This window comes from Jaculus jaculus, chromosome 10 (assembly GCF_020740685.1).
Source record: "Jaculus jaculus isolate mJacJac1 chromosome 10, mJacJac1.mat.Y.cur, whole genome shotgun sequence".
Taxonomy (NCBI): Eukaryota; Metazoa; Chordata; class Mammalia; order Rodentia; family Dipodidae; genus Jaculus; species Jaculus jaculus.
In genome coordinates this window covers 96,273,830-96,286,750 of record NC_059111.1, presented here as the reverse complement: position 1 = coordinate 96,286,750, position 12,921 = coordinate 96,273,830, and the positions used below count along the sequence as shown (strand labels likewise).

Sequence of the window (12,921 nt, the reverse complement as noted above, 5' to 3'; positions counted from 1 at the left end):
ACTATTAGTAGAAAAATTTCAATGCCAGGGATGGGATACCTTCCAGTGAGTTGTTGGCTAGGGAGGTTCCTGATGCCCCCAAAACATTATAGGCTATTGCCAAGGCTCTTGGTTTTCCACCAGGAATAGATGATAAGACCCTATTGCTGAAGACTCCACATGCCTAGGCTGCAAGGTCACCAAGAAATCAAACTGGGGCTGAGCTGAAAACTTTCTCCCAGTAGACCAGCTGACAGCAAGTTGGAAAAAGCTGCACTGCATGCAGCATTATGGGAGACAGAAACCATCAGTGGTGTAAACAGTGGACACTGCAAACCTCAAGTTTGGCCAGTCAGGCTATAGGAGCCAACGCATGCAATAGTGGCATGTCTGTTATGAGAGAAATGAACTGCTTTCTAACTGGACTTGAGACTCTCTCTATGGGAGGGAATACATGCCTGGTATGGATAACCTAATCAAAAGCCCATGGTGGGGGAGGTCATGAGCCTTAGGAGTATATTGCCTGCTCTTGTCTGGCTAAATGCATATATTATGCTCACCAAACTGTCCTGTCAGCACTTTACTTAATGTTCACATGCATATATTAACGCTGCGCTCACTTTTGGTTAGAGAAGCTTCTTTTATCAGACGGCAGTGACCACTGGGTTGACCCAAAAGGCACCATAGTGCTGAGAAGACAGGATGGAGGAATGTTCAGCACTGAAACATCTCTAACACACCTTCCAAGTGTCAGGGTTCATTGCGGAAGAGGTGGCAGAAAGAATGTAAGAGGCAAAGGGAGGGTAGGACTGCTTACAATGCAATCGACTGGACAGAAATTGGTCTCGATATCCATGACCTCACAGCACCTAGCACTATCTTCACAAGACCCTCATAATAGGAGGAAAAGATGATGACATCAAAATAAAAGAGAGACTAACGGAGAGAGGGAAGAAGTATGATAGAATGTAGAAGGGGAAAGTGGGGGAGAGGAGGGAATTATCAGTTTATTGTCTGCAAGTATAAAAGCTGTCCAAAAAAAAAAGAGTGGATAAATTCCTTGGTGACCACTATCAGAAAATAGCTAACTTAACCATCTAGTGAATTGCTTTTTAACTATAATATAAAATTCCCCCTAGTGTAGTTTTAATCTTTCTATGTATTCCTTTTTTTTTTTCAAGGTAGTGTCTCACTCTAGCCCAGCCTGACCTGGAATTCACTATGTAGTCTCAGGGTGGCCTCAAACTCACAGTGATCCTCCTACCTCTGCCTGAGTGCTGGGATTAAAGGCGTGTGCCTTTTCTTTTTTTAGTTTTTCTTTTTTCTTTCCCCTCCCCCTCCCTTTGTCCATTCCTTCCTTTCTTTTTCTTTTTCTTTTCTTTTTCTTTTTTTTTTTTTGAGGTAGGGTCTTACTAGTCCAGGCTGCTCTGGAATTCACTATGTAGTCTTAGGCTGGCCTCAAACTTACAGTGATCTTCCTGTTTTAAAATAGTCTTATTTATTTATTTGGAGAAAGAGAGAGACAGAGAGAGAGAGAGAGAGAGGGGGGGGGACCCTAGTCCTAAAAGAGCAGATTTTGGTACATGTATGTGAAGGTGCACATGTACATATATGTGTATGCATTTAGAGTTCACAGTACAACCCTAGTGTCATCCTCAGGAATATAATCCATTTAAAAAAATTATGCTTTACTTGAGAGAGAAAGAGAAAGAGGTAGATAGAAAGAAAGAGAGAATTGGCATGCCAGGGCCCTCAGCCACTGCAAATGAACTCCAGATGCATGCACCACCTTGTGCATCTGGCTTATGTAGGTACTGAGGAATTGAATCTGGTTCCTTAGGCTTCACAGGCAATTAATTGCCTTGACTGCTAAGCCATCTCTTCAGCCCCTCTGTTATCTTTCTACCTTGGCTTCTATATATAGATCTCTCTCTCTCTCTCTCTCTCTCTCTCCACACACATACACACACACACACACACACACACACACACACACACACACATATGGAGATATATAAATATATATTATATAAAAATATATTATTATATACATTATATATATTTTATATATATTTATTTTATATTTTATGAGAATGGGGATAGTGGGACTTGTAGCCAATGCGAACAAGCTCTAGATGCATGCATCACTTTGTATGTCTGGCTTTTGGGTACTGGGAACTAGAACTTGGATTGTCAGGCTTATCAGGCAAATGCCTTAACTGCTGAGTTATCTCTCCAGCCTTCTATGTATGAATTCTTTTCCACCAACTAAATGCATATATGAACAATATAAATACTTTAATTAGGTTACCTCAAATTATTTTGGAAGCAAGGGTAGTATAAATGTATAATAAGTTAATACACACACATATATATTTAACCACTTTAGATAATTATTAGATTCTATGCTTTTTCTCAGAGGGACTAATGATAAGGTGCTAGACAAATGTCAAATATATGCCAGAGTCAGTTTAAAGATACACACACCAGACAACAGTTTGCAGTAGAAGCAAATAAACATTTTAATTTATTTCCTGGGATTATATGCTGTTTTTTTTCTGAAATAAGATGAAATTCGTTGGCTTTTAAAATATTAAATCTATATACACTCTTTGTATTGAGCAACCTTTCAAAACCTCAGAGACATGCCTCAAATGTGTGTGCTCCCCTATGTAATGACCACTCCTTGTGCTCTGCTTTCTGGGAACCCTGGACAGGCTACTGGCATTGTGCTTGCCCTGGAGATGAGCTCCCATAGGCAAGAACTGGCATCATATACTTCAAGTCATTAGCACCACACACAGTGGCAACCTCAGAGTTATGGCACAAAAAAATTGTCAGGTAAATGAACTGTTCATGAGAAGGCAGAAGCAGAACTTTACCTTTCACATCAGAATTTGATTCTTTGTGTCTTGGCAGTAAATGTTCTTTACCATAAACCTAATGATAGAGAGAATCAGAAAGAAAACAATGCTGTATTGGAGGCATGAAGATGAGGTATATTTTCCTACATCATTTATCATATATATGATGGCTTTTCACCATTTCTTACTCATTTTTATAGACCTAAAATGGGCAAATGTCTCAAATCCAAGCCTCTGATATCTTTTCACCATACTACTTTTTATAAATCAATGCAGAACAGAAGAAATTTTTATCTTTGGCACTAAGAGTTTTAAACTTTTACTCTTCACCGAGAACTTATCTTGAGAAACAGACAAAAACGTTATTCTTTTGACCTTCCATGTTGAAACAAGTTAACAAAGATGGAGCATGGGAAATAGGCAAAGATGTACCAAGTTATACAAAAAGCTACAAACATATACAGGAGTGTGCTTAAATACACAGGTGAAAATGTTTTCTCTAGCTTTGTAACCAACTCTGAAACAAGGAAGGATTTGCCAATATGACCTGCTTAGACTAAAAGAGACACACACTAGAACTTTGGCTGATACCCTTGGGTAGTCTAAGAAATACTGTGGCCATGAGAACATTTTAAGCATTTTCAACCTTTTAAGTAACTAGGACGACAGGTGCACATCACTGCACAGGGCATGAATTCTATTCCCTAGTCTATTTTTATGAATTTGTGTGCACTATATATTAGGAAAGACATTTCCAATTCTATTGTCCTTCCTTGACCCTTTAGGAAAAACTCTTCATAATATTGTAGGTTCAAAAACAAAAAAAGTTTCCAAAAAAAAAAAAAAAAAAACAAAGCTGGGCATGGTGGCACCCGCCTTTAATCCAAGCATTCAGGAGGTGGAGGTAGGAGGATCATTGTGAGTGCAAGGCCACCCTGTGACTACATAGTGAATCCCAGGTGGTGGTGCACACCTTTAATCCCAGCGCTTGGGAGGCAGAGGTAGGTGGATCACTGTGAGTTCAAGGCCACCCTGAGACTACAGAGTAAATTACAGGCCAGACGGGGCTAGAGCAAAACCCTACCTCGACAAGCAGGAGGATGTCTGATCCCAAGATTTGAGATCAGCCTGAGTAAAAGAGTGCATCCTTGCTTCAAAAGAACAGAACAAATCAGACCATAATATAAAAGCACCATGAAATAGAGTCAAATTCCAAAATACATTTCTTTACAGATATAATTGGCAACAAAAATTGACACTATCCTTATGAAAATTGGAATGATGGTAAGAAAAAGTCAAGACTTGATTTTGAGAGGAGAAATCCTTTCAAAATAGAAAAATATCAATCATTAAGCCATGATATTAGAATCATAAATTTCTTCAATTTCTAACTATCGTGGTTTATAATTGGTTTTTAAAAATATTTTATTTCTTTAAGAAAGAGAAAGAGACAGAGAGAGAATGAGAATGGGCATTTCAGGGCCTTTAGCCACTGTAAATGAACTCCAGACACATGCACCACCTTGTGAATCTGGCTTTAAGGGTACTCGGTAATCCAACCTGGATCATTAGGCTTTACAGGCAAGTGCTTTAACTGCAAAGCCAGCCCAATAATAGTTTTTGATGAAATGCTTCAAAGTGAATGATTAAGAGTATCTTGGGAAAAATAAAGATATCTTAAAATTAATTATCAATATTATTGTCTTACAAGCAAACAAATAGCAAGCTTAATAGCATGGATGTCAGACATTTACCTTAACTAAATGAGGCTTGTTCAATTTTTATGTCGATGATATTTAGGAAAGAAATTTCAGGCAGTGACCAAGAAGTCCTATTAGCTTATGGGCATGTTTGGAATGGTATGCAATTTTTTGAAAACATTTGACCAAATGATAATTATTTTCCATTAGTAAATATTCAAAATTAAACTTGAATCATAATTTCATAACTATTTTTAAGTCAAAAAAGAGTCAAATGTATATGAGCATTTAATATAAAGGAACTTATCATATTTTACATTAAATATAGTTTACATAAATGAAAAATTGGGTGTAAGTTTATCAGCATGAAATATTGTCTTAGAATATTTGTTTTAGCTGAAAAAAAGGCTCCAACAAGACCATCATTGTTTCTGGAGTTCTGGTGATAATGTAACACAGTGAGAGCAATAAGGATAGAAAATAATTATTTAATCTTATTCACATTACATACTTAAAACAATATAGTTCTGGAATGTAGCACAGACTGGCAGAGCACACAAAGGTTATTCATTAGATTTAAATGACATATTCTCTTTAGAGACTTCTGCACCCTAGCACACAAGGAATTCATAGCCGTGCGCTACATGTCACATGAAGTGTGTTTGCATTTCCTCTGTGTTCCTGGAGTCCAGTGTGCTGCACACACACACACACACACACACACACACACACACACACACACACAGAGAGAGAGAGAGAGAGAGAGAGAGAGAGAATGGGCACACTAGGGCTTCTAGCCACTGCAAACAAGGTCCAGATGCATGTGCCACCATGTGCATCTGGCTTATGTGGGACCTAGAGAATCTAACCTGGGTCCTTAGGCTTTGCAGGCAAGCGCCTTAATTGTGAAGTCATTGCTACAGCCCCTCCTGGATTATTTTTAACTCCAGATTTCTCCCTTCCAAGTACTAACCAGGCCCAACTCTGCTTAGCTTTCGAGATCAGGCATGTTCAGGGTGGTATGGCCATAGACTTAACTCCAGAATTCTACCAGACTCTAGGCACTGGTCTTCTTCCTCTGTGAGCCAAAATAAACCCTTATTTCCTTAAGGTTCTTGTCAGGCATTTTGTCACAATGGGAGAAGTAACTAATACACCTCTTGTTAGTTGTTTTCAGGGATGCAAGCTTGGTATGGGCCTCATTCACCGTCAGATGACAGTGTTTTTGTCAGGGCTGTCTCTCTGATAACGATGCTAAAACTACACAGTTTCTGACTGATGGCTATAGTGTCTCCACAGTCCCTGGGTTATAACTTGCTCTGCAGGTGATTTTTTTTTGATTTTTCGGGGGAGGGTCTCACTCTAGCTCAGGCTGACCTGGAATTCACTATGTAATCTCAGGGTGGCCTTGAACTCATGGCGATCCTCCTACCTCTGCCTCCCGAGTGCTGGGATTAAAGGTGTGAGCCACCATGCCCGGCTTGCAGGTGAATTTTTAAGACTCTTTTGAAAGGATGGCTCTAAAAGTTGTATTTGAGATTTGTTCTGGATCTATAAGGACTCTTCCCAGCTCTGTCCTACAAAGCAGCCAATACACAGTTCAGCCTGTATTTCTAGTAACTCTACCAGTGTCTTCCAAATTGCTTCTTTTTATTTATTGATTTTTATTTTTTAATTATTTTATTTATTAGGAGAGAAAGAGAGAGAGAGAGAAGGAGGCAGATAAAATGGGCATGAAGGGCCTCCAGCAACTGCAAAGGAACTCCAGACACATGAGCCACCTTGTGCATCTGGCTTACGTGGGTCCTGGAAAATCGAACCTGGGTTCTTTGGCTTTGCAGGCATGGACTTTAACTGCTAAGTCATTTCTCCAGCCCTAAATTCCTTATTTTTAAAAATATTTCTACCATTTTTGCATTGGTTTTAAGAATTCCTTTAAACTTAGATTTCTATATCCACTGTTATGTTAACAAATGAAGTTAATTCTTTGGGGAAAGTTGAGGAAACTATCTCTTTGTAGTCTGGTTATCCTTCAAGGCAAAAATTCCAAGCCTGTCTCTGGAGACAGTGGCATTCTGACTGGCACCACTTGTTTTGGAACCTAGTCATAGCAATAGGTGAAGGCATGCAGGTAGTAGCCTTGGGGTTTGGGTCCACTTGCTTCTCCCAGCTCAGAATCATCACGTTACAAGACAAGGCAAGAGTCATAATGGCCCCAGTCTTCTCAATGGCAAAACCATTGCACCCAAGATAAAACCAACTGCCCATGAATGGGTCTGGGTAGAAGTGTTCTTTTTCCTTCTGTCTGCCCTCACCTGGACTTAGCCTCAGCAATAGATCACCCGAGGCTGCAAAAGTCTGGAGTACTTTCTGTCTTGCTGCATTCAGACATGGAGAAGGGACAGTTGGACCCACTGGTTTTTTTTTTTTTAATTTTTAATCCATTTGAGGATTTTCTTGAATAAACGTTTTCCATTTCCTGTATTACCTTAGACTTTTCCTTTCTCTTCTCTTTTCTCTTCTTTCCTTTCCTTTCCTTTTCCTTTCTTTTATTTATTTTTTTCCCCCTAGGCTCAGACTTACCTGGAATTAATTCATTATGTAGTCTCAGGATGGCCTTGAACCAATGATGATCCTCCTACCTTTGCCTCCTGAATTCTGGGGATTAAAGGTGTGTGCCACCATCCCCAGCTACCTTAGACTTTTAGTGGCTCTCTTGTTTCTTTCTTTTTAAATAATATTCACTGGTTTTGTTGGCAAACAGGTTTGCTGAGCTCCTTGCTGTCATATAGAAGTTGATCTCACAGCACCATTTATTTTCATTAATTTATATGTCCGTTTAGGGCTTTTTGTTGTTGTTTTAAAGCTTCCTCAAATACTTTTAGAAATACATACATACATACACACACACACATATGAAATGTAAACATGGCAACTTAATAAAACTTCCCTTCTTTTTTCTTTTTTGATTTTTCAAGGTATGGTTTTGCTCTAGCTCAGACTAACCTGGAATTCACTATGTAGTCTCAGGGTGGCCTCGAACTCATGGCAATCCTCCTACCTCTGCCTCCCAAGTGGTGGGATTAAAAGTGTGTGCCACCACACCTGGCAAAACTTCCCTTTTTTATCTGTCAAAGATCTTTAAGGTTTTTATTAACAGTAAGTATTTCATCATTAACATTAGCATTAACATTTTCATCATTAACCTTTCTTGGGGGATACTTAGGGTATAAGAAGTATAAAGAGAACATATTTTCCATTTTCTTGCACTCATATTTTAAAAATTCTTAATTCCATTAATAAAGATTTACCTCTTTGGGGCTGGAGAAATGGCTTAGTGGTTAAGGCGCTTGCCTGCAAAACCATAGGACCCAGGTTCGAGCCCCCAAGGCCCATGTAAGCCAGATGCCCAAGTGGGTGCACACATCTGGAGTTTGTTTGCAGCTGCTGGAGGCCCTAGTGTGCCCATTATCTCTCCCTCTCTCTCTCTCCCCTGCCTATTTCTCTCTCTCTCAAATAAAGAAAAAAAAAATAAAAGATTTACCTCTTTTTTATCATTTTGGTGGCTTGCTATGGTTGCATTCCTTTCCTTTTTTGTTTTCAGATGCTTTTTCTTGGTTTTTATCTAGGTAAAAAAAATCATATTTAAAAGTTAATATTTGGGGCTGGAGAGATGACTTAGCAGTTAAGCCCTTGCCTGTGAAGCCTAAGGACCCCAGTTCGAGGCTCAGTTCCCCAGGACCCACGTTAGCCAGATGCACAAGGGGGCACAGGCATCTGGAGTTCGTTTGCAGTGGCTGGAGGCCCTGGCGTGCCCACTCTCCTCTCTTCTCTCCCTATCTGCTTCTTTCTCTCTCTGTCTGTCACTATCAAATAAATAAATAAACAAAACAAAATTTAAAAAAAGTTTTTTTTTAAAGTTTGATTTGGCTGGAGTGGCTTTGTGGTTAAGGAGCTTGTCTGCAAGCCTAAGGGCCCATGTTCCATTTTATGGGTCCCATATAAGCTGGATGCACAAGGTGATGCAAGCACACAAGGTTGCACATGCCCAAAAGGTGGTGCACATGACTGGAGTTCGATTGTAGTGGCAGGAGGCCCTGGCATGCCAGTTCTCTCTCTCTCTTGCTCTTGTGCTGTTGCATAAAAAGGTTAGTCCATTGGGCTGGTCAAAAAATTTTTTTAAATTAATATTTAATTAACATACCAAAGACAATATATACAAGGATATAAAACTATTTTGGGACTTTCATGTACTATAGATGCCATACTATAGTATCTATGGTATAGGTACTATAAAATACTATCTCTTTTCTTTGTACTAAGAACAATTATGCATGTTAGATATATATAAAAGAAAAGTAAAAAACTCCAAAAGAACAATAGTAAGGGCTTAAGAAACTTTCCTACTACTCAGGATAGGGCATGTCTTCATATTTTCATTATGAAACTTCTTAAAATGATTGCCTGACATGTACAGGGCTCTGGTCCAATCCCCAGCATACACATGCAATCTCAGAATTGTTTGGGTTCTATGGTCATGTGCTCCTTATTCTTAATTTGAATAGGGTGTCTAATTTTCTTATCTGTGTTTTATTGCTGTAGGTGTGTTTAGGAAGAGCAGATAATTTATTTCACAAGTTCTGGGTCAAAAGATAACTCTAGACTTGATGTGGATTATTATGTGAACTGTATATCATGATTGGATGAGTTTGGGGAGAGGAAACAAGTACTAATGATTTTACATTTGGGTAGGAAGTGAATAACTATGTCTTAAAAGGTGAACTGTAGACTATTTGGTTGTTGTTTCCAAATTTTCTCTCCTCCTGTCTTGGTCATATACAACTCTGTAACCTTGCATGATAGGAATGCACTTCAACCTACTGATGTCGGCCCTGGTTATTTAACGCATTGTGACTGATGGGATGTTAGTGAATATGATATATGATGTGGTATGATATGTCATATGGCTTCCAGGAAGAAATGTAGCTGTGGACTTATATTACTTGATGGACCTTCTTACACATCAGAGTTTCACCACTGGGTTTTGCCAAGCATAATCTCTGGTCGAAGGAGAATGAATAGCATGTAAAATATAAAGGAACTGAACCTATATCCTGAAGCTAACACCAGCTCATCCTACCCAGCAGAGCCAGCCTCCAGACCCATGAGTGAGAAAGGAAAAGTTGGTTGTAACTTACTGAAGTCTTGAAGTTGTTTGTCATGTGGCAAAGAGCAGTGAACATGTCTTACACCTGCATGACTTTCTCTCTCACTTCCTTAAGTCCCACGTCTTCATTTTGGTAAACCCATTCCAAATTGCAACCTCCACCTAAACTCTTTATTCTCCTCATGCTTTAATTTTCTTCTTTGTCACCGTTTCTATCTAACACACTGTATATTTTACTTATCTTGTTTATTGTATGTTTTTCCCAACCAGAATACAGGATAACAAAGGGCAATACTTTGTCTCATGATTCTTTCCTGCTCTATCTTTAGCGGTTAGGAAGTGCCTGATGCATTTGAGCCCACTGTTGGGTGATCAGTGTGTCGAAGAATACTGGGCTAGTTCACTTTGTCACTAATAAGTGGTGTGGGTTTTGAGAAGTAATTTAATTTCTCTACATCTTAATATTCTCATCTAGAAAGTAACAGAGTTAGAATAAAAACTCTAAGGTTAGAAAATTATATGATTTAAAGATATGCATGTAATCAGAAGAATAATTATTACTACACAACAGTGATGTAAATTCAGAAATTTTTTTGGCCTGAATTGTTAGGAGCAGTAGTTACAGTCCCTAGTTAGTATACCTGTACCGAAGCAAAACCTTTCACCCTACCTGAGGCGTTAACTTGAGAAGGTAAGTCTGAGCATCATTGGACTCTGAACTGTCAGAGCCTTGGCTACTACAAAAAACAGAAACAAACACAATTCAGACAGGTTTAGTGGCACTTTAAAATTTCAACCAGTGTTTTTGCGTTACCATCTTTTTTGAATATTTGAACAATTCTAAAGAATATTTACAAAGGTGATTTAGTGTTTGGTGGTTTCAGGCAATTTTTTTTCCTGCATTTTTAGAAAGATACAAAGATTTGGGAACATGTTACTCGAATTTAAGCTCCAGGAAAGCAGGAGTTGTTTGTTTGTTTTCTCCCTGTCTGGCTTAGTGCTGTCATTAGGGTACAAATAACATCTGGTACATAGTAAGATTCAATAGTATTTTCTAGAAGTTAATAAATAAATGCTTCATCTGGGAAGCTTCCTAGATTTCATGAGCATCATTAGTGCCTAAAATTAATTTATTTTTACATCACCTTATTTCTATTGCTTAAAGAAGCAGGGTCACTCAATACATGGCACCTCAAGAAAAAAAAGTGAAACAGAAGTATTTTTCTAATTATAATCATTTATAGAGCCAGGCAAACTATTTGTGTGAGACACAAGTCATGGAACAAACTATTTGAGTTGCATTTCTTCTGTATTCATTTTTTAAAAAATTTTTATTTATTTTATTTATTATTTGAGAGCGACAGACACAGAGAGAAAGACAGATAGAGGGAGAGAGAGAGATGGGCGCGCCAGGGCTTCCAGCCTCTGCAAACGAACTCCAGATGCGTGCGCCCCCTTGTGCATCTGGCTAACGTGGGACCTGAGGAACCGAGCCTCGAACCGGGGTCCTTAGGCTTCACAGGCAAGCGCGTAACCGCTAAGCCATCTCTCCAGCCCTGTATTCATTTTTAATGAATAGCTTTTACTTCTTTAGAGCCGTTTTGGGGAGTGTACAGAAATACCGAGTAGATATTTCAGAATTCTGACAATCTTGCCCCATATCCTACAGAGTTTCTTCAACTTTTAAAAGCATCTGGTAAAGTGTATACACTCAACTTAAACATTCCACAAATATGACACCTTTATGTGACGTGTGCACTTTCAGGTATCATGCACAGCAGCTTCACTCCTCCCTAGCCCTCGGTCCCACGTGACTTATCATCCCCTCCCCTGGGACTCCTGGCAACCTGATCTCTGAGGTTGTCTTTCCCATCATATCATGGTTTTGGGAGCATATAGTCTACGGTCTTCTCAGACTTATTTCTTTCACTTAGCAAAATCGTTAGCCACTAAGTGAGGCAGGAATGTTTGAGGTTTTAATCTTCTATATTAACACACCTCAAAAATGTCCTTTCTTTTTTGTCAGCTAAAACTTTCTGAATGAAGTTGAGCATGTCCAGAGGCATTCCTGTCCACCACCTTTGATGATGCTGAGCATATCTGTCATTTATTTTTTATTTACTTATTTAGAGTGGGAGAGAGAGAGGCAGAGAAGCAGACAGAATGGGTGTGTCAGGGCCTCCAGCCACTGCAAATGAACTCCAGACGCGTGCACCACCTAGTGCATCTCTGGCTTATGTTGATACTGAGAAATCAAACCTGTGTCCTTAGGCTTAGCAGGCAAGTGCCTTAGTCGCTAAGCCATCTCTCCAGCAGTTACCTACCATTTAAAAAAATATTTGAGACAGAGAGAAGGAGAGAGAGAGAAAGAAGGAGAGAGAGAGAAAAAGAGAAAGAGAGAGAGAGAGAGAGAGAGAGAGAGAGAGAGAGAGAGAGGGAGAGAATGGGCATGTTAGGGCCTTCAGCTGCTACAAACAAACTCCAGACGTGTGTGCCCCCTTGTGTGCATGTGTGACATTGGGTGCTTACATCATTGTGTCTGGCTTATGTGGTACATACAGATTTGAACATAAGTTCTTAGGCTTCGCAGGCTAGTGTCTTCACCACTAAGCCCTCTCTCTAGCCCTTATATCTGCCATTTTTATGGTGCCAGCTGAACATGCCTAATAGTGTTCCTGTCTGCCATTTTAACTTTACAAATCTGTTCCATGGCCCTGAGCTTCTTACACTCTGAAGGTGAGGAGTCCTCCTCCACTTTTATTTCTTGAGTATGCTTGTTTGCCTTTATCCTCAGCAAGATGAAAACTCCTTGCATTTGGTTAAAATATGAATTTAAGTTATACCATACTGTTTCAAGTTTTCATAGTTTATTAATTTTTATCAATGAATAGTATTCCATTATATGAATATATCAATTTGTTTATCCATTCACCTATGGGACTATATAGCTAGAAGAGAGGCAGAGATAGGAGAATCCACTGGAGCCAGCTAGCATGGTGATGGAGCAGTAAAAGATGAGAGACCCTTCCTCAAATGAGGTGGAAGGCAGGGACCAACATCTGAAAGTTGTCCTCTGACCTTCATGCATGCTGTGGCATGTGAATGACTGTACCAACACACACAAAACACACATACACTTATATAATACACACACACACACACACACACACACACAGAGAGAGAGAGAGAGAGAGAGAGAGAGAGAGAGAGA

At 39.3% G+C, this 12,921-nt stretch overlaps 1 protein-coding gene across 1 annotated transcript in view; it reads right to left on the bottom strand.

The window, feature by feature from the left end:
- The window catches only part of LOC101597900 (AGBL carboxypeptidase 3), a 55,647-nt gene that overhangs the window by 30,892 nt on the left and 11,834 nt on the right, over window positions 1-12,921 (bottom strand). The window contains exons 5-6 of the mRNA XM_045160077.1: window positions 8,088-8,156; window positions 2,862-2,919 (exon numbers count right to left, since the gene is read on the bottom strand). Of these exons, the coding sequence (XP_045016012.1) occupies window positions 2,862-2,919; window positions 8,088-8,156 (127 nt within the window). The remainder of the gene's footprint in view (window positions 1-2,861; window positions 2,920-8,087; window positions 8,157-12,921) is intronic.